Genomic DNA, 23,436 nt, shown 5'->3' with positions numbered 1-23,436 from the left:
TATATATTGAGGTTCATAAAGGAAAAAGAAAAAAAAAGAGCAAAAATGTAAAGACATACCAAAATTGCAATTAATTTGCCTATCTTCACCAAGTACATTACTTCTCTACATCAGTGTTTGAAATCATTTCTCATCTCAAATTTCAATCCAAATATATTTTTATTTGGTGTATATTTATTCTTTACATAATAGTTTACTAAACATTCATATGGAAAAATAATTCTTTTAAATGTAAGCAAAACTCGAATGAAACAATATCAAAAGATAAAAAAAAGAGTATTAAAAATATTATTAAAGAAGAAAAAAAAATAATTTTTAACATTGAAGACATTTAAACATGAAATTTCTTTAGGAGATACAGAAAGACGGTACTTGGTTTACCATTTTAAGAAGTCATAATAGTAATACTGAATGCTTACTTTAATTCTATTGCTGATTATAATTAAAAGCTCATCTTTTAGCCCAACTTCAAACTTTAATAACCATTTACTTTTGAATTAAAAACAAAACTGGAACTTATCTTAATTATTGGTCGGCAAATGTGATTTTAAATGGGATGAGATGATAAAGGAGGAAATGTTATGCCATTAATGTTACATGTGTCTAAAATGTTCTGAGACCTTATGATTCTATTCATAAATGCATACACTGAAATTTCAAATGGTTAAAAGCTTATAACTATTTTTAATTGAGAATCAATTATAAATTATATTGAAAAAAAAAAACAAATATTTATTTTGTTGCATCTTTTCCTTAAAGATATTCTGCCAAAAAGATTTATCCCAATTAATCCAAAGTTGATTATAATGGAGTGAAATCTTAAGCAATTATCAGTCCAACCCTTTAGCATTCAGATTTACTGTCAAATGTAATTCTTATTTATTCACATTGTTTTGAATTAATCATGTGTTATCTCATTGCTTTGAGATTTCCATGATGTGACAATGTATGACATTGTAGGGTGTGTGTGAAAGGCTGGATATGGCCAGTTTAAATGCTAAAGGGTTAATTATAGGAAACTAGTGTTAAGAAACTTTGTCAGCACAAAATTCTAATTAAGATAATTAATAATGGCAGCAAGCAGTCCTTTTTTTAATGATTTAAGCTTCTCCTTTCCTCTCCATTTTCTGGTACCTTAAAATACTCATGGAATGGATTTGATTCTCTTTGAATGAAATACATCTAAATCTTTGTGTTCATTACAAAATTTCACCATTGATTTAAAAAACAAAAAAAACATTGTAATATTATGGAATTAGCCTTTATACAATTATGTTAACATTTATAGGTGTTCGTTCTGTCTTTGGGAAGATATTTTTGTAGCATGTTACATCCAGGAAATAATGCTAAAAATACGTTACAGTGGAAAAGGTACTCTGTAGAAATTTAAATGTTCCACATTAACAAGTGGTGCTACCTTAAAACTATTCTACTAGCGGGCACGTTGCCAAACAAACTATTCAATAGAGGAATGAACTCTGTAGATTGTTTATAAATTGTGATGATGTTACTGCTAAAATGTTTCCCATCACTATCAAAGTAATCCCATTTGGTCTGAATTAACTCATTAATACTAAATTAACAACAAAATATTGGTATTTATTACCACCTCGTGAATTTACTGCCATTATTGTCCTGGATGTTAGGACGGTGGATGGCATAAATGTTAGTGCTGAATTAGATTGCCTTACAGTATATAGTTATGTTCCAAGTTCCAATCCCATCAAAATTGACTTTGCCTTTCACCCTTCTGGGTTAATAAAATAAGCATCAGTGAAGTCAGTCGATTCATTCAACTAAACTCCTTCCCCCTGCAAATGTATGTGGCCTTGCGCCAGATTTAGAAATTATTATTACGAGGGCAGTGAGCTGGTAGAATTGTTAGTATACCGAACTAGCAAAATGCTTAGCAGCATTTCTCCCAGCTTTATGTTCTGAGTTCAAATGCCGCCAAGGTCGACTTGCCTTTCGTCCTTATGGGGTTGATAAAAATATGTACCAGTTGAATACTGGGGTCGATGTATTCAACTTTTCCATCCCCTCAAAATTATTGGCCTTGTGCCGAAAAATTAGAATAATAATTATTATTATTATTATTATCATTATTATTCAGTATGATTTAAATCAAACTGGATTCTAATAATATATGGTGATTTGATTTTAAGAATGAGTCTCAGTAAAAACAAAGAAACAAAAAAAAAAGCAAAAACAAACTATTCAATAAGAACTTATTCTTTCAATGTGGAATATTAAAAGAGTGAAGTGTCTCTTTCATTTTGCCTTCAACAAGTGAAGTTTTGGTTCAGTTCAACTCACTATTTGACATGTCTGTGTAAAAGTGTTGTGAGTTATATCTATTAATTATAAATATTCAGCATGTATTATTGATTGGCTTTCATTTTGACATTCGAACCCAAAAACAAACAAACATATATATATATATACATACATATATATATATATATATATATATATATATATATTATATATATATATATATATGTATATATATTATATCATTTACAGAAGTTATATCGGAAACAATTGTAAATATATATCATCTAGTCTTTTTATTTTTATTTTTTTTTTTTTACAAGAGACACATATTGGATTTAATCTTCGCTATAAAACAAAACGATTCATTTCAAATTTTGACCTCTGTTTGTTCTAATTCTTTGCCAAAACTATATCATGTAGGAAATGATCATAAGAGAAAGAGAAAGTGAGAGAGAGAGAGAGAGATGGGTCTTTGATACTTGCTAAGTTTACTTGGCAATTTCAGAAGATCACATGATGATGCTTATCCCTTATTTGATTCTGTTATCAATATTGAATGGCATTTCTGTATTTTATCTTTTTTGTTTTTTTTATTTTTATATTTTCATATGTATTTTTTCAGACAAAATATTGTGGAAGGGTGGGGGGAGGTGTATGTCATGTCTATGAAGAAAAAAAATGTTATCTTAGTTTGTGTAGTTATTGGCATATTAAAAGAAATATATTACATATATAAATATTGAAATTTATTCTGTTGCTTTTTTTTTCTACTTTTCTTTTGTAAATTTTTTTAAAATTTTTTGTAAAAAAATTTTTTTTTTTTTTAAGTGATTCAAGTACTTGATGTTATGTTAATACCTTCATTTTAGGTCATGTTGCTACAATCTTTTTTTTTTTAGCTTTGGAAAAAATGACTTGAAGACATATTCCTGAACAACCCATGTATTTCGTGTTCTTTTCTCGTTTCCCAAAATTATTTTTACTTCATTAAAAGTCTTTCTTTTTACAGATGGCATGTATTTTAGTGTTTTTACGATTCAGGCATTCCACTTTGAGTGTTGTTGTATTCATCTTAGTTTTATTTATTGAAAGATTAATTGCTCACATTAAGAATATCTATATTTCTGATAGATGAGAAGAACAAATTCTTTTTTTTTTTAAATAATATCACCTAAATAGCTTCTTTAACTTCATCAGGTAACAAAACATCACAGATGCAATCTCTGGATACTCTGATTGGTTTGTCTAGTTTATTAATTCATCAGTAACATCAAAAAATTTGTATAAATGACATTATTTTAAGATGAACTTTAAAATCTGTTCTCTTGCTCAATATATCTGAAAATTAATCTTTTCCATTTGTGGGGAGGGGCAATGACTAATCTATCCTCTTTCTATTGATTTTCTACCTCTGAGATAAAAAAAACAAAATAACTTACTCATTCCCATACATCAAAACAACTTTCTGAATGCTTATTTTTCCATATTTCTAATTACTTTTATTTAATTATATTAGCTCTTTGATTAGACAATTATATCATTATATATTCTTAAGGTAAAATGATATCTTTATATTAAAATTTCATAGATGGGCATCAAGGAGGAACTTTGTTTGCCTGTGAATCTGTCTATTGTGCCAGGTAAAAGAATGTTTTGGGCATGTCAAGCAAGGCAAGTAGGAAGATGTCTTTTAATCACATGGTGAAGTTACCTTTAATTCTTTATTGTAAAGCTAAAAATACCAACACATTATAACACACAATTATTTGCTATATTTGAACTGACTTTCAATTTTAAATACATGTATCCTCATTTATTACGGGTGTTTGGTTCCAAAGAAGAAAAAAAAGTTAAATGAATCAGTGACAGATGAATAGTAAAACATATGGAACAATGGATTTCATTCTGAGATCCTAAGTTGTCCTTCTAACTTAGCCATATAACATCTCCAGGTTTTAAACATGTGTAACGATAACTGTTTCATGTTTGGAAAAAGAGTAAAATTTAATATCTGATCGGTAAAAAAAAAAAAAAAAAAGCAAAGCTATAACAAGCACAATTTTTGACTGATTTCTGTCCCGTCTTTTCACAGATCAATTCACAATATGTGTAACAAGGTTTGCAATTGAGCGTACCATGTCATCAGAAATCAGTGATGAACGGAGATAAACGAGGATAGATGTAATTACATTTATTTTGCACAGATTGAAATAGGTTTAGCTGCTATATATATATACATATATATCTATATATTTTTTATTTTTTTAAACCACACTTTCATCAACTAATAATTATGAAATTTATTCAACCAATCCTCTTTTTGGTCTTTTATTTTAAAAAGCACAAAAACCTTGAGAATGTCCTGGAATACTGGCAGTGCCTTGAACAGCTATTAACCTACATGATTTTTGACACTAATTGGTTACAAACCATAACTTAGTGACACCAAATTTTCATATAATTTAAATTGTCTTGCAGAATGCCAAGTAAAACTACAATATAAATAATATGGAAAATCTCAAAAATAACTGTTCTCTTCCAAACAAACATTATGCACATTTGCATTTTGTAATGTTTAGTACTTTTTAAAATTGAATAAAAATTTATTCGGTTTAGATTTTTTTTTTTTTTTTCCAATAGTAAGCATATATAATCATTGTATGTTTGTAGCCTGACTCTAAGCATTCCAAAAAGTTGCTCTCTGCAGCTTCAAACTAATTATTCATATTGTATGAGAGAAAATAGCATTTGTGAGTTAGCAATTACAAAAATGTATGGACAAATAGATAACAAAGAAAATTGTCAAAATCATCATTGAAAGAATTCATTGAGCTGAAGATTTTGTAACAAAATATCTTTGTCTTTTTAAATATTGAAATAATTTTTTTTCTCATTTAAACTCTTTGAGCTAAGATAATTACAAAGAGGTTATATTCCATATTTCTGAACTAGACACTTTTTTATTATGATATTAGAGTCGTTGATTTCTTAAATGTTCAGTGAATTAAAATTCATCACCTTACATGTTTCTTGGGCAGAGAGAAAGAGAGAGATATTGGCATAATTTCTAGTCTTGAACATTACCATATTTAATTTGGTGCTTCACATTTCTGTTTCAGTCCTGTTGAAGTTAACTTTGTCTTTCATTGTTTTTGAAGTCAATATTCCATATTTACTCATAAGTCACACTTCTAAATCTTGGTACAAAATTTTTTCCTTTCATAGTTTAGCTTCGGCCCATGTACAACCACACCCCGGTTCTCTTCAGTTGAAGTATAAAATAGTGTGACTTATACACAACTGACTTATTCGTGAGGTTTTATTTAGTTGTCCCACCCCACTATGAAAATGGTTTAGTACTGAGTTGAAGAAATATTTTCATATTGTTCATAATGGCAGTTCAATAAATTAACATTAAAACATGCACAGAGAAGGGGAAGTTTTATTACTGAGGTTGCACAAAAAGTTAAATCGAACCCTACACTTGTTTCTGTTCATGCTTACTGATATAACGACATGAATGATCTCATTTACATTGACATGAGAACTGGGAAAACTTACAAAAAAAAAAAAAAAATTAAAAAACAGATGCTTTCAATGGGAGGACGGACAATCAAGATTTTTTTTTTTTTAAATGCAGAATGTTTTGGGGAATTGTCTGGACAAAAGAGCAGCTGGTTGGACCAATCTGTTTCTCTTGATTTCAATCTGTGTTGTGAATTCTCACTGCCATATTTTCTTTATCAACAGTTCTCTAACATCGATTCTGGCCATCTTCTGTAAGAAGCTTGCTCTTGGTTTGTATGGTCATTCTATTGCTTAGTAATAATGTCGGTCTTACACTAGGGTTGTCTGTTGGTAGTCTCTCTAATTCAACAACATATATTTTACAGCCCCGTTTTTTTTTTTTTACCCCCCAAAAAAATTGTCTTGAAAATCAATGAAATTAAATTTTGTGGCTGTAAAACAAACTTAGTCACATTTTATTTCTCCATAACTTTTCACTCTCATTAACAGAAATATTTCCCTTCCCAACTTAACATGCATTATATTTTTCCTACTTCCAGGCCATTTTCCTTAATGACATTACTGTATTGCCAAAGTAAAATAGTTTGTATTACTAAGAAACCTCATCCTTGTATGCACTCTTTGGTAAGTTTCCACCATAACAACTTTTTATGCAAAGCTGGAGAACTGGAAGTTTGAAAGTACTTTTTGTTAACTTCATCATCTTTGAACTGCCGTAGTCTCCTTTTTCCCTTTCCACCATACAAATGCTAGGTAAGTGGGTATTGGCACATTTAACAGATATACAGATCATAAAAAAAAAAAAACTAAAACAAGTATAATGTGGCAAAAAAAAAAAAGAAATAATATTATTTCTTTTCGAAGCAGATGCCAGATAGGTTTCTTCGTTTGTTTTAACATCCTCAATGAAGTGTAACCACACTGCAATTTGTGTAAAGTAAAACAGTTTATATCTGTTGGTGTAGGAAAATAGAATTTCCTTTTAGAAATTAATTTTCAGATGATATATCCTAAGCTGTACATCTGTAACATTGACAGATGTAAATATACTTTGGTCAAGTCCACCCAATGAAAAGCAAAATTAGGAAATGAAATGTTGAGAAAAGATTTATCGCTAAGATAAAATCAAATTCTAAATCACCAGTAATTAATAAAATACTGTCTCTGGTTCTCGGTGGGGTTGGTTACCAAGGTGTATAAGTGTCCAAGATCACAACATTCCCTCTTAATGGGATACTAGTCCATTGTGGAATTACTCATTTACAGCTGAGTGAGCTAGAGTAATGTGAAATGGTGTTTTGCTCAGGAACACAACATACCACATGGTCTAAGTATGAAAGCCATGATCTTGCAACTGCGCCTTCATAATTGCTAGAGTAATTAAAAATAATGCTCAAGTATTAGTACACTGACTTGTCTAATAATCAGATCTTATTTAACCTAAAATATATTTTACAGGTCCCTTTTAATTGGATATTCTGGTTCAATTCTCTGATTAAAAAAAAAAATTTTTTAACCTTTTTTTTCTTTCAAATTAAAAACAAACTCTAGTATGTTTGCAGAGTTGACAAAGATAGCAACACAATTGAAATCTCGGGAATAGTTAAGTTTCTTTATATTGTAGAATTTGAAATTTTAATATTTGTTGCATAGGATACTTCATAGAGAAGATAATTGATACTTTTAAGATATTCTTCTAAAGTTAGGTGGTCAACTGGCAAAATCATTAGCACACCGGGCAAAATGCTTAGCAGCATTTTGTCTGTCTTTATATTCTGAGTTCAAATTCTGCTGAGGTCAACTTTGACTTTCATCCTTTTTGAGGTTGATAGAATAAGTACCAGTCAAATTCTGGGCTCAATGTAATCGACTAACCCCCTTCTCCTCAAAAACTGCTGGCCCCATGCCAAAATTTGAAATCATCATATGAAGCAGGTGAAAATTTAGTTTCTATTACTACAGAAGTTGATAGAGCTAATGATATCCCAATCTCATTCTGTACAATTCAAATACATCTATAGTTGAAGCTTTTAAAGACTTTATTTCATATTTTTTTTGCTTTCAGCAAGTTTTTTTTTCTTTTCTTTTTTATAATCTCAGGAAATCAGTCAGTATTTTGTGAACATTTGTCAATGGTTCGACACGACCATAACAGTCCTGGTTGAATCAGTGGTTTCAATCTTGAAATATATACCCACCCACTGCAAATTCTATAAAGTGCTGAAGACAAAACTGTCAGTAAAAGAAATCTGAAATTTTTTTTTCCCCACTTTTCAAAAGATTAAAACATTCCTATACTATGTTTAGAATTTCTCAAAGCAGCCTCATTAAACTACCATTGAGAAAGGTACAAATATTGTACCTTTTTTTTTTTTTTTTTTTTTTAAATCCCACCCTCTTTCCAATAAGTCTTAAATCTACTGATGTAAAAGCACTATTATTGGAATCATTACTTTGAGTATTCAGTAAAAAGAGTCCACCAAAAATTTATTACAAATTTCAGATTTATACCAGCAGTACTTCTAAAAATAAGTCTTAGTAATATTAACTATTATGAACTTAAACTAAGATCATGGTACTCCAAGCATACTTGGAACTCTAATTGTTACTTTAGTAACTAAAGAACTGTAAAATTATTTAGGTTTGAAACCTTTCTTTCTACCAAACTCTAGCAGATTTGATCTTTTAATGAGAAAGTAATATATACTTTTGTTTTGTACTTTTGGGTAACAAAAAGTTTTATTTGAGAAATGTTAGTTGGAAAAACTTGTTTTACACGACTTAGCTGCAGCTTTGAATGTAATTATTTAAAGCTGCAGTTAATTAATGCAAATTGATTGATTGATTGGCAAGATTTTAAAAACTATTTTTTTATATTTGAATACATAAAAGCTAGAAAAGTGCAATTTCACTTCAAGGCTGCAAACATCTTAAATATATTTCAGTTGTTGAAATACTTTGAAGCTAAGATTTTTTTTTTTCATCTTTGTTTGTTCAGGTGTCCTTGTGTTAACTTCAAATATATCTATATATATATATACACACACCATGTCACAGTATTAAACTATGAACTTCCAAGGAAACTGTCTCCACTATTAATCCTGAAATTATATTTTATTTAATTGATTTCTAATTTAACCAATCTATTATTTTCTAATTCTAAGATTCTGAATTCTTTAAACACTTAAAAATTTTTTTTATACTTAGCCTTGTCTTCTATTGTTAATCTTTATTCTTTTTTTATATAATTATAAAAATACACACATTCTTTTTCTATCAATTATTGTTGTAAAATATTTGCTGTTTTTAAGAATTGTAACTTGATCTGTAATGAATTTTTTTTTTTTTTTAGTTCAGCTTTTTGTATATTTTGATGTAAATGATCAGTGGGGTTTGTATATTTTTAAAGATTAGAATGATTTTTTCCCCCCCTTCTATTCTTGCATTGTTCGCAATATTCTTGTCGAGCTGGAAAAATAAAGTTGTGAAGCAATTGTTTTAGTGCTTCTTTAGCCAGACATCATTTCACTTAATCACTGAAAAATACTACTCCCCTCGAATATTCCCCATAATTCATGTCTGAAGATATTCTTTGATCAATAAATCTTGTTGTCTATCAATGTCGGTTTTTGTTGTATGTGGAAGGGGTGGTTCTTTTTCCTTCCCAGTGAGGAAGGGGTGTTTATGAACTAGACTGTATAACGTCAAAACTTAATTCTACTTGTGGAGAAGTTATACTTTCTGATAAAAAGAATGTGAATACTGTTTAGTAGTGTTCTACATAAAGCAATTTTTACATAAACAAAACCTGAATGATGAAAGTATTATTTTTAAAATCTTTTAATTTTTTTCCCTCTCTACTCAAAAGCATTTTTCTCTATTACATTCACGATAGTTGAAAATTCAAAATAAGAAAATGAAGAATGCAATTGATGATTATGTTTGCCTTAAAGAAGAGTACAAAAACCTTCATCTTCAGAACTTTTTCTTAAATGCAGTTATATTGGAAATATCAGTGAAATAGTAAGAAACGTTGTTCTGTGAACAAGATAGACAACCAACCGTTTTTTTCTGTCCAACTTAACACTTCCACCAAAATTGTCATTTTTTATTAGCAAGACTGTTGAGTTATAAAAATATTCTAGCCATGCAAACTGCAAAATTTAAAATTTACCCACCTCTATCAGCACAAGAGGAAAATGCAAATTAGTTTTTTATAAATAATATCTCAAAGTATTAATAATAAAGTGAAACTTCTGATAAGTATAAAAATTGCAACAGAAATTTACAATTGGATGCACTTAAGGAAAATAGATAAACTACTTTGATTAATGAGATATAGATTTATTACATCACATGTATATATATCTAGTCGATGAATGAAAGGTGGTATAGTGATTTGAATGATGGTTATTTTAATGACATTTCTTAATAGAGGCAAAGTAACCGATCCTTGAGGTGTCATCAATATTCCTGCCACTGCTACAGATATGAGCAGAAGACTTAAAGGCAAGAGTCTGGTATGGCTCATGGACACTTGCGTTCCACACAGCCCTTCCCTCCTTCTTCGTACTCCTGCTTGGAAATCCACATCTGTTGAAAGGAACCCTGCAAAAGAGCAACACTTTGAAATCAGTAATGTTTTTATAGTCACCATTACGTCTTTTCTCTAGAATGGTTGAACCACCCTTTTTAGTGGTCAGTGCATTTTGTAACACTTTACTGTGCCTGTGTATCGTATGTAATACACAGGATATCTTTCAATGGCATCCGTGCATCGTAGATGATTCCCATTTTTTTTTTCAACAACTAGGGTAACTTGGGACTTACAAAAAGGAAAACTTTATAGAAAATATGAAACAACTAAAAACAAACAAGAATGTTTTGGACAAGCAAAGAATTAAAAAAAAAAAATAGATGATCTAACACAAAAGCATATGTCCCCTACCTCTTCAAGGAACCATAAAACATTGTATGTAAAGAGTTTCTCAAGGAATGTTACGTCATTAGATTAGCAAAACCTGAAGACCCAAGAGGGCAAAAAAAATTTTTTAATTAAAATCCTTCAGTGATTATCAAAACAAAAAATCTTTTTCTACATTGGTGTGTAGCATGATTGATAATCTTTTCTTCTATCTGATCGAGATGGCTATGGCAACATTAATGTTGCAGAATGGGCTATCATCATCATCCTTTGCACAAGAAAAAGTCAAGTTATTGTGAAAACTTACCAAAGAGCACAAACCGTTTTACTTTGGCCATGCAGTAGGTTCTAGTCTGGTCTGCTTGGTTTCTGTGGTTGGATTCCCTTCCTAAAACACCAACCCCTTTACAGTGGGTGCTTTTAACATGCCACCAGCACAAGTGCTTATTATGTGATACCGGGCACAAGCCCAGTGAGTTTGGGGGAGGGGTAAGTCAATTACATTGATCCAGGTGTTTAATCGGTACTTATTTTATCAATGTCCGAATGGATGAAATGCAAAGTTGACTTTGGTGGAGTTTGAACTCAGTGTAAAGACAGACAAAATGTCACCAACCATTTGGCTCCAGTATGCAAACTCACTGCTTAACATATTAAGAAAAGAAGATTCACAAACTGTTGGCCACTATTTCTTAACTGGTGACACTCATATTAACATCTTTTCTATGCTTGAATGGGTCAAACAGAAATTATTGAAGCAGCTTTTCTACACAGCTGAATGCCCTTCCTGTTGCCAACCTTAACTTGTTTCTAAGCAAGATAATACTTTCCTATGGTCAAATGTTTTTTTTTTTTAATTTGTTTTACAGAAAACTGGAAAAACATTAATTGTACAATGGTGATGTTTATTTACAATATGAGGGGCACAAACACATACACAGAAGCTTCTTTCAGTTGGCAGAAATGTTAGCACACCGGGTGAAATGCTTAGCGGTATTTCGCCTGCCGCTACGTTCTGAGTTCAAATTCCGCTGAGGTTGACTTTGCCTTTCATCCTTTTGGTTGATTAAATAAGTACCAGTTATGCACTGGGGTCAATATAATCGACTTAATCCGTTTGTCCCCTCTGTGTGTAGCCCCTTGTGGGCAGTAAAGAAATAAGAAGCTTCTTTCAGTTTGTCTATCAAATCCACTCACAAGACTTTAGTCAGCCTGGGACTATAGTAAAAGACACTTGTGCGAAGTGTTGTATTACAGGGTTAGACTCAAGACCACATGGCTTGAACACAAGCTTTTTAACTACATAGCCACTCCTGCACTTAATTGATGGAGATAATTAATTAGTTGTCCCTTGCAACACCATAAATCTCTTCTTCACCAGGAGCCCCAGTAATGTATGATATGATGCAAAATCTTAGAGTAAATATGATTTTTATGAATCATATGGAAAAAAAATACAGCATGAAGTCTTCCTTCTCAGTCATACCCTACCCATCCATCTATGTCAGATACAGTTTCTCAATCCACTCAATAAAAAAGATGACATCATAAGCTCATCTGCTTTCAACAATTCCCAATTTCATAAACCCAGTTTACATTAACTAGTTGTCCTTGGTTACTCCACAAGATATATAATAAAAACAAAAAACAAAAAAAGGCAAAATTCACAAGAAACAAAGACTCTTGTCTCATTAACCAAAATTCTAATATTCTTAACATCGCTAAAACATGCATCAAAAATAGTTTTTCCCCTTCGTTGCCAAAAAATATTCCTTCGAAGTATATGTTGCCTCTAGTAAACATGAATGAAGAACTGCTCTCATTATCTGGGACGGGATATTTCCTTCAATTATTGGCATGTTGCCACTAATTGAGCAAATCATTTCTTATTGAAATCCTTCACTATCTTTTTTATTTCCATTCTCAAACACACACACATCTTGAAGAATTGTTATTTTGAATGAGATAGCATAATGGTTAATCAATGCTTAGAACTCCATGTAAATCCATGTATAGCCAAATTCCAATCAGGTATTAAGCATAATTTGTCATCTGATTTTCTTCCGGTACTTATATACATTAGAATAATTTAGAGTGTATATCTGGGAGCAGAAAAAAACAGGAGATTTGGCTTGTTTATTACAACATCATAAATTACATAATCTTTACATGTGTTTCATGAGTGAATACTACTCTTGTGCAGTAATTGTTATGTAGATGACTGCATAATCACAACGAGATGTCAGATCTTCAAAAGAAAATAGTAATTAAATCTATTGTTATTTACCAACCTCAGTTACTTGGAAGATCCAAGTGTTTCAATGTTATTCAATCATCTACATAATTACTGTACGACATACAAGTATTTGCTAGTGAAATATGTGTAAAGATTACATAATTTATGATGTTTTACGATAATAAAAAGGCAAACTAAATCCCATTTTATTCTTCTCTTGGAGATATGTGCAGGTAAGAAGATGTCAAAGGGCATATAAATAACAGGTACACAAAATGATTGCTCAGAATAAACCAAGTGCCTAAACTAATTCCAATGTTAAGTGAAGGGATGGAGGATGCATAAATAAGACTTGGCTATGGTCAAGTTGATGTTATAACATAAACTACGAACAAGTTTGTCTATATTTTGTTCTACTGTATATGTATATATCATCATTTAATGTCCATTGTCCATGCTGGCATGGGTTGGATGGTTTGACTAGGGCTGGTATGCTGAGGGGCAGCACCAGATTCCAGTTTGACTTAGCATAGTTTCCACGGCTGGATGCCCTTCCTAACACCAACATGCTCTGAGAGTATAATGGGTACTTTTATGTGCCAGTTGTATGACACCAGTATCTACCACAACTATAATTTCACTTGGCTTGATGGATCTTTTACTTAAAGCAGTAACACTTATATTTACTATGCTAATAACACTTATACTTACAATGCTTACATTACATTCACCCCCAGTAGGAGCAACAATTTTAACATGTTTGAATGACGGTAGGTTAAAGTGAGAACAACTGATGTGACATGTCTGTTATCAAGCGATCAGTGAAACCTTTTCAGGTGCTGAATACCATCACTCCTCTTTCCCATGTTCCCTCCCATGTCCCTTACTCAGTTGGCACTGTCAATGTAGTCACATTGAAAGGTAAGTCTAGTGAGATTGTTGAGATACTTGAACAGAGGCATGTTGATGTATGCTGCATCCAAGAGGTAAGGTGGTGAGGAGCTTCAGCCAGATTCCTCACAGGCAAGACACATAGGTATAAAATCTTTTGGGAAGGTAACAACGACAGGGTAGGTGGTGTGGGCATACTACTTGCTAAGAAATGGATGGATACGGTCATAGAGGTAATCAGAGTATGCAACAGAGTGCTTAAGCTCAGGCTAGTCTTGCAGAATAATATAGTAACAATTATCTTTGCCTATGCCCCACAAGCGAGCCTACCAAATGAACAGAAGGACCACTTTTATGATATTCTTCTGCAGGCCACCTCGTGGTTGGAGGTTTCAATGGGCATGTCAGGCGGCAGCCTGGTATCTTACATGGTGTCCATGGGACTGAAATGAAGAGGGAACAAGGCTACTGGAGTTCTGTGATGCAAATAACCTATTGATCTGCAACACCAACTTCAGGAAGCCAGCCAACCACCTGATAACCTACCAATCAAGTGACTGTGCTAGCCAGATTGATTACATTCTCACCAGACAGCAAGATACCTGGTCGCTCTTAAATACAAAGACCCTCCCTGATGAAGAATGCACCCCCCAGCATAGACTAGTCATTAGTGATTTTAGACACCAGACCAGAAGGATGCCAAGTAGCAGACCAATCTGGAAAAGAAGGATTTGGAAGTTTAAAGACCCTTCATATGGTCAAAGATTTAGTGACATCCTAATTGAGAAATTTGATGAGTGGGGAGGAGCTACGAGCTTGTGACATAGAGGACAACTGGGAATTCCTGTGGAACAGCTTGCTGAGTGCCACAGACCAAATCTGCAGCTGGTGCAAAGTCCCATCAAGACGTAGGGTGGTGGAATGATGCAGTAGACAGGGCCATTAGAGTAAAGAAACAGGCCTGGAAGAATGGGGGTAGCAAAGAGCTGTATCAGATTGCCAGAAGGGAAGTTAGGAGACAGGTATATCTAGCCAAGGGAGAAGCAGAAAAGAAGTTTGCCTATATTCAGCGACATGAGGACTAAAGAACTGAAGTGTTTCAGATTGCAAGATAGAGTGTGAGAGAAAATCGTGATGTCATAGGAGAGAAACGTGGTTTGCATGAATAATGGTGCACTTGTATTTAATGATTTTGCAAAGAAATGCCTTTATGAAAGACTGCTGAACATGGAGAATGAATGGGAGGAAGAAAGTCTGCCAAATGTTGACCCAATTGAGGGACCAGCAACCTGAATTGACAGTACCTTGGTAGATAAAGCAATTAAGGATATCAAGACAGGGAAAGCCCCTGGCCCATCAGGAATCACTGTTGAGATGCTTAAAATATCTGGTGGTGTGGGTTATGGTCTAGTCATCCATATTGTAAATCAGATGGCTCATGAAGGAATCATACCCAATGACTGGTGTAGCAACACCATAGTCAACTGCTACAAAAAAAAAAAGGTGATACCTTAGAAATAATTGCAGAGATACAAAATTGTTGGATCAGATGATGAAAGTTATGGAGAGCATCATAGCCCAACTAATTAGGGAGAAGCTTAGCCTAGATGAGATGCAGTTTGGTCTTGTGCCAGGGAGAAGCACCACTGATGCTATATTTCTGGTAAGGCAGCTGCAGGCGAAATACATTGCCAAAGATAAACCTCAGTACTTGGCTTTTGTTGACTTGGAGAAAGCCTTTGACAGAACCCCCTGATCCCTTATCTGGTGGTCAATGCAGAAACAAGGGATAGATGGGCGGTTTGTGAGAGCACTACAGGATATATACAGGGATGCTACCTGTAAGGTGAGGGTTGGCAATGAGTACAGCAAAGAATTCAGTGTACAAGTAGGGGTCCACCAAGGATTGGTGCCTAGTCTCCTCTTGCTCATGATAGTCATTAACCAAGCAAAAACCAAAGTGGTAGTAAATAGCTTCCGTTATCTAGGTGACCAAGTTAGTAGCAGAGGTGAATGGTCCGAGAGTATAGCTGTGAGAATAAGATTAAGCTGGGCAAAGTTCAGAGAGCTCCTACCTCTGCTGGCAACAAAGTGCCTCTCTCAGAGTGAAAGGCAGATTGTATGATGCCTGTGTGCAAACAGCTATGCTACATGGTAGTGAAACATGGGTTGTGACAGCCAAGGACATTTGTAGATTTGAAAGAAATGAAGCCAGTATGCTTTGCTGGATGTGCAATATCAGCGTGCATGTTCGACAGAGTGTAAGCATCCTGAAAGAAAAGTTGGGCATAAGAGGCATCTGATGTGGTGTGCAAGAGAGGCAGCAGCACTGGTATAGTCATATGAATCATATGGATGAGGACAGCTGTGTGAAGAAGCACTCTAATGGTGGAGGGAACCTGTGGTAGAAGTAGACCCAGGAAGACATGGGACAAGGTGGTGAAGCATGATCTTTGAACTTTGAGCCTCAAAGAGGCAATGACTAGTGACTGAGACCTTTGACGATATGCTGCGCTTGAGAAGACCCATCAAGCCATGTGAAATCATAATCGTGGCTGATGCTGGTGTCATGTAACTGGTACCCGTGCCGGTGGCATGTAAAGAACACCTTTTGAGCACTGGGCCTCACAGAAGCAATGTGGGTGATTTCCTTTCGAATGTTGGACCTCACAGAAGCAATAACAGAGACCTTTGGCATTATGTCGTGCTTGAGAAGAAGCCCCATCAAGCCAAGCAAAATTGCAGTCATGGCAGATACCGGTGTCACGCAAATGGCACCTGTGTCAATAGCGTGTAAAAGCACCCATTACACTCTCGGGGTGGTTGGCATTAGGAAGGGCATCCAGCTATAGAAAACCATGCCAAATCAGACTGGAATCTGGTGCAGCCTTCCAGCTTGCCAGCCCCAGTCAAACCAGCCAACTTGTGTGCCAGTATGGACAATGGATGTTAAATGATGTTCAAGATGATATATATATTTATATATATCCTCTTTGTACTTCACTGCTATAACATTTTGCTATCCAAGACAAATAAAGCACATCACTTTTATTTTAAAAATTTTAATATTATTTCAAGTCCTTCCTGAACAGAGCTGATTCTCAAAACCCTATTCCTGTCTGTTTTCATCATCATCATTTAGCGTCCGCTTTCCATGCTAGCATGGGTTGGACGGTTCAACTGGGGTCTGTGAAGCCAGAAGGCTGCATCAGGCCCAGTCTGATCTGGCAGTCTTTCTACGGCTGGATGCCCTTCCTAACGCCAACCACTCTGAGTGTAGTGGGTGCTTTTTATGTGCCATCCGCACAGGTGCCAGACAGAGCTGGCAAACGGCCACGATCGGATGGTGCTTTTTATGTGCCATCTGCACAGGTGCCAGACAGAGCTGGCAAACGGCCACGATCGGATGGTGCTTTTTATGTGCCACCGGCACGGGGGCCAGGCAAGGCTGGCAACAGCCACGAACGGATGGAGCTTTTATGTGCCACCGGCACGGGGGCCAGGCGAGACTGGCAGCGGCCACGAACGGAAGGTGCTTCAATTTAACTTGAACCTTCTAAAGCAGACCCTAGATCAATCAGTGATGTTATTCTTTCTCAGACATAAGGACTGCATCTTAAAATCACTGAAAATATTCTTCTGTCTTAGCTGTAACATTTAAGTATCCATAAAATACTGATAAAGACAATGTAAAAATGAAAGATAACATTTAAAAATTACATACCAGAGAGGCAAGAATTGATCCACCAATCCAACTGCTAAACCGTCTTTCAACAGTTCCTGTTGCAGCTATTATTTTTAATCTCATGCTCTGTAAAATAGAAACAACAAAAATGTTTTTTCAGTAATTATAAGTGAAAAACAACAAAACTAACAAAATGTCAAATTACAGTCACTTCTGAAAAGACACAAGAGTGCAACTGGTGAAAATGATAATTTGGTGCAGTAAAAGAGAGAGAGAGGATGACAAAAGTACAGTAGTCAAAGGAGTTATTAATAGAATTCTAATTATATTAATAAGGCGAGCGAGCTGGCAGAACTGTTAGCATGCCAGGCGAAATGCCAAGCGGTATCTCGTCTGCCGCTACGTTCTGAGTTCAAATTCCGCTGAGGTCGACTTTGCCTTTCATCCTTTCAGGGTCAATTAAATAAGTACCAGTTACGCACTGTGGTCAATATAATCGACTTAATCCATTTGTCTGTCCGTGTTTGTCCTCTGCATTTAGCCCCTTGTGGGTAGTAAAGAAATAGGTATTTCATCTGTCTTTACATTCTGAGTTCAAATTCCGCCGAGGTCGACTTAGTCTTTCATCCTTTCGAGGTCGAATAAATAAGTACCAGTTACGCACTGGAGTCAATGTAATCAACTTAATCCATTTGTCTGTCCTTGTTTGTCCCCTCTATGTTTAGCCCCTTGTGGGCAATAAAGAAATAAGAATTCTAATTATATTAAACAATAATGATTTCTCACATTATATGGTCACGAATTTTGTAGGAAATTACTTTGACTGAATCAATCTGAAGATAAAGTTAGCATATCTTTTACTGGTTTCAGTTATTAGACTGGCTATGCTGGAGCAATGCTTTGAATTTTCAGTTGAATGAATCAATACCAATACGTTTTGTCTTTTTTTTTAAGGTTGGTTCTTATTCAATTGGTCTCTTCTGCCAAACTTCTGGGGATGTAAACACACCAACACTGGTCACCAAGTGGTGATGGGGGATGAACATCGACATAGACACACACACACACACACACACCACACACACACACACACACACACACACACACACACACACACACACAATGGGCTTCCTTCAGTTTCCATCTACCAAAATCCATTCACAAAGTTTTGGCTGGCCCGAGGCTACAGTAGACGACACCTGCCCAAGATGCCACACAGTAGGACTGAACCTGGAACCATGTAGTTGGGAAGCAAGTTTCAAACCATACAGCCATGTCTGCACCTTGAATTATATTGAACAATAATAACTTCTTACATTATATGGTCAAACATTTTGTAAGAAATTACTTTGACTGAATCAACCTGAAGATAAAGTTGGCTTATCAAGAGATTAAAGCATGGCTAGCATGCTTTTATTTACGCCTGATCTTCACTGTTTTAAGATCTGTTTTTCAATGCTTACACAGGTTGAGAGAGGTGTCCATCTTTTACCGGTTTCATTCATTGGATTGCAACCATGCTGAGGGCATTGCCTTGAAGGGATTTAGTCAAACAATTCAAACCCAGGACTTGTTTTTTTAAGTCTAGTACTTATTCTGTCAGTCACGTTTGTTGAACCACAAATCTGGGGACATAAACAAACCAACACTGGTTGTCAATTGATGGGGAGGGTACAAACACAATCATCATTTAACATTCGTGTTCCATGCTGGCATGGGTTAGATGGTTTTGACATGATCTGATGAGTCATCCACAGTTGGATACCCTTCAAATTTATAGTGAAACTGTAGGTGCCTCCTGGTAAAAAGTGGGAGTGGCCAGCCTTTATAAATAGACCCGTAGCCAGTCAAGAGAAGGTCAGAAGATTGAAGGTTGAGAGTATGAGAAAACTGTGTTGACAGTCGTGTCTGTGCTGATACAGTAATTATACTGTGATACTGAGTGGACGTTATAACAATCCAACCTTTGAAGATAATAACACTGTATTACAGAGCCAGATAGAAGCATTCTATCAACAACTTCAGAATATAACAATATCTGTCAGAGTGACAACTGTCATCAAGAGACAGATACAACAGTGGCAAAAGACCACCTTAGAACAGTGACAACAAGGAAAAACTAATTAACATGGAGTGGAAAAAAAAAAAAAAGAAACATTCACATGGAGAGTTTAAACTAATTCGTGTAGAGAATTAAAAAACCTCAACAAAAAAGAAACAAGAATCTTGCGTAAACTTATGAAAATTGTGAAATATGGAAGACTTGTTAGCTGGGATAGTTTGAGTTGATAATCAAACCGGAGAATAAATTTTCACCTGACCATGTTGCAAATTCATCATCATCGTTTAACGTCCGTTCTCCATGCTAGCATGGGTTGGACAGTTCAACCGGGGATCTGGGAAGCCAGAAGGCTGCACCAGGCTCCAGTCTGATCTGGCAGTGTTTCTACATCTGGATGCCCTTCCTAACGCCAACCACTCCGTGAGTGTAGTGGGTGCTTTTTACATGCCAGGCGAGGCTGGAAACGGCCATGATCGGATTGGTGCATTTTACGTGCCACCGGCATGGAAGCCAGTCGAGGCAGCGCTGGCATCGGCCAGTATAACGTTCCCATGCCGGGAATCGAACCCGGGCCGCCTGGGTGAAAGCCAGGAATCCTATGTGAATTCAAATATGACCCTGATGAAGGAGTAGCCTTCGAGGCTTACTTTTGAAGATTTCAACAAATGTTTGGAAAAAAATGCCAGGATTGGGTGGATGATATGAAAACGTATCTAGTTTTAAGAACACTGGCGACAGCAGAGCATTAGAAGTATAGTAACTTCATATTGCCAAAGAAAAGCATCTGACATAAATTTCCCTGGCACAGTTGACATTTTGTGCAAAATGTTTAGTGAAAAGAGCTCAGTGTTTAATACTACATGGGAACGTTTAAACATGGAAAAGAGCGAAGATGACTTCACTACTTACACAGGTCAAGTCAACAAAGAATGTGAGGGATTTAGGCTGGATATGCTGACTCCAGATTCTTTAAGGTGGTTGATTTTTGCACAAGGATTGACAGATAGAAGGGATGCAGAAATCCAAACCAAAATTCTATCAAAACTAGAAATGAACCAGGATTTGACATTGCAGAAACTGTCGGAAGAGTGTAACAGGATATTAAAATTAAGGCAGGACACAGAAGAAATTCAATGGAAAGAGTATTTCCAAATAAGACCAGTGCAAAAAAGTCAGAAACAAATAAAGTATTGCAGGAAAAACAGAAAAAATATTGGGATGTAGACCCATGTATGGCATGTGGTGGGATCATCATCATCATTGTTTAGTGTCCGCTTTCCATGCTGGCATGGGTTGGACGGTTCAACTGGGGTCTGGGAAGCCAGAAGGCTGCACCAGGCCCAGTCTGATCTGGCAGTGTTTCTACGGCTGGATGCCCTTCCTAACACCAACCACTCCATGAGTGTAGTGGGTGCTTTTTATGTGCCACCGGCACAGGTGCCAGACGAGGCTGGCAAACGGCCACGATCAGATGGTGCTTTTTACGTGCCACCGGCACCTAAAAAAAGATTGTCCATATAAAAAAGCAAAGTGTTTTCATTGCAGGTTTACAGGACATAAAATCACACGGCAAAACTAGAATGTTAGAAAAATGGAACAAACAAGAAAAAATAAAAAGGGTTTGTCAACAGGAATGTTGTAACTTCAACAAACAGAAAATTCGTGAATATGAGAATTGAAAACATTAGTGTCAGAATGCAATTAGACACAAGAAGTGATATCACAATCATAAATGAGAAAACATGGGAACAAATGGGTAAGCCAAAATTATGTAGTTCAAACAAAATAGCGTATGGTGCTTCTGGAAGAAGATTATATTTCACAGCGAATGCATTTGTAATAATATAATGTTCAAAGGTCGAACCAAAAAGAATGAATGTTTATGTGTTGAAAAAAATCCATGAATTTATTTGGCACTGAATATGTGAAGGAATTTAATTTATGGGATACATCCATAAGTGTTTTGTGCAATAGTGTAACTCTCAGAGTGGTTGGTGTTAGGAAGGACATCCAGCTGTAGAAACTCTGCCAGATCAGATTGGAGCCTGGTGCAGCCTTCAGGCTTGCCAGCCCTCAGTCAAACATAAAACTATAGCATCGTACCACCCTAGATTGAATGGAAGGTCCAAAAGGTTCGTGGACACCTTTAAGAGGGCTTTAAAGAAAGCTAATAAGGAAGGCACAAGAGGAGGTCATGATCCAACAATACTTATGGGTATACAGGGTAACTCCAAACCCAAATGTACCAGAAGGAAGTTCACCAGCAGAAAGGTGAAGTCAGTATTCAATAAACTGTTACCAGTGGCGTAAAAAGTACATGCTAATAAAGACATGCCAAAATTCTTTAGAATCGGTGATAAGATATATGTAAGAATGTACAAAAATGGCCAGCAGGAGTGGCTGTGTGGTAAGTAGCTTGCTAACCAACCACATGGTTCCGGGTTCAGTCCCACTGCGTGGCATCTTGGGCAAGTGTCTTCTGCTATAGCCCCGGGCCGACCAATGCCTTGTGAGTGGATTTGGTAGACGGAAACTGAAAGAAGCCTGTCGTATATATGTATATATATATATGTGTTTGTTTGTGTGTCTGTGTTTGTTCCCCTGGCATTGCTTGACAACCGATGCTGGTGTGTTTACGTCCCCGTCACTTAGCGGTTCGGCAAAAAAGAGACCGATGGAATAAGTACTGGGCTTACAAAGAATAAGTCCCGGGGTCGAGTTGCTCGATTAAAGGCGGTGCTCCAGCATGGCCGCAGTCAAATGACTGAAACAAGTAAAAGAGAAAGAGAATACTGGGAAAGAGAAACTGTAACATATATAGGAAGAATGATGTATGGCGTTAGAAGCAGAAATGGAATGGAAAGGAGATGTAGAAATCAACTGAAGGTAAGAGTCATAGAAAAGGAAGCAACAAGAGTAGAAATACTGATGGATTGGCTATATGGCAATTTTCAGGTTCAAGGAAAGGGAAGAACACCAAACTCCTAAAAGCAGACCCTAAGAAGAAAAGATATTGAGTATATATATATTCAATGTGACCGTGTGTATTGTTGGCGATTTTCTTCCTCCGTCTTCCCTTCCTTGGACCTTTCCTTTTTCTATGTTTCTGACAAAGAGCTCCGCTCAAAACGTTACATCCTCCTTTTTTTTCTTTCCTTTCCTGAGCGTCCAATAACACTATACTTGTTCCACGTCCTCGCGTTGTTGTGTTTTCTCTTTGTGTTTTCATGTTTGGATTTATATATATATATATATATATATAAAGTTGAGGTAGAGTGAATAAAAGAAATTGATTGTCAAATAAAAAAATTAAAAGGGGAAATGTATAGTGTAACTGTACACCCCTCCCAGTAAAAAGTGGTAGTAGCCAGCCATTATAAACAGACCATAGCCAGTCAAGAGAAGGTCAAAGGTCAAGAGTATGAGAAGACTGTGTTGATAGTCATGCTTGTGCTGATATAGTAATTATATTGTGATACTGAGTGGATGTTATAAACAATCCAGTCTTTTGAGGATAATAACACTGTATGACTGGCAGTCACACAGTGTTAGATAGAAGCATTCTATCAACAACGACTTCAGAATATAACAATATCTGTCAGAGTGACAAATGTCATCAAGAGACAGATACAACAGTGGCAAAAGACTGCTTTACAATACCTTCCTTATGCCAACCACTTTACAGAGTATATTGAGTGCTTTTTTTTTCATGGCACCAGAACTAGTGAGGTCACCGTGCAGTTTGCAGGACCATGATCCTTCAGGGAGGAGGGGGATCTGCATGTCTACTCACAATTAATAGGGAAAGGAGAGAAAAAGAAAAAGAGAAAATG

The 23,436-nt window shown here is 35.4% G+C and overlaps 1 protein-coding gene across 1 annotated transcript in view; it reads right to left on the bottom strand.

Annotated features, from left to right (window-relative positions):
- Positions 1-10,133: 10,133 nt before the first annotated feature.
- LOC115211790 (actin-like protein 6B) overlaps positions 10,134-23,436 on the bottom strand; it is a 148,121-nt gene continuing 134,818 nt past the window's right edge. The window contains exons 13-14 of the mRNA XM_029780479.2: positions 17,581-17,667; positions 10,134-10,413 (exon numbers count right to left, since the gene is read on the bottom strand). Of these exons, the coding sequence (XP_029636339.1) occupies positions 10,333-10,413; positions 17,581-17,667 (168 nt within the window). The 3' untranslated portion in view covers positions 10,134-10,332. The remainder of the gene's footprint in view (positions 10,414-17,580; positions 17,668-23,436) is intronic.

The sequence above is a fragment of the Octopus sinensis genome, linkage group LG5, assembly GCF_006345805.1.
Source record: "Octopus sinensis linkage group LG5, ASM634580v1, whole genome shotgun sequence".
NCBI lineage: Eukaryota > Metazoa > Mollusca > Cephalopoda > Octopoda > Octopodidae > Octopus > Octopus sinensis.
This window is presented reverse-complemented; position numbering and strand designations above follow the sequence as displayed.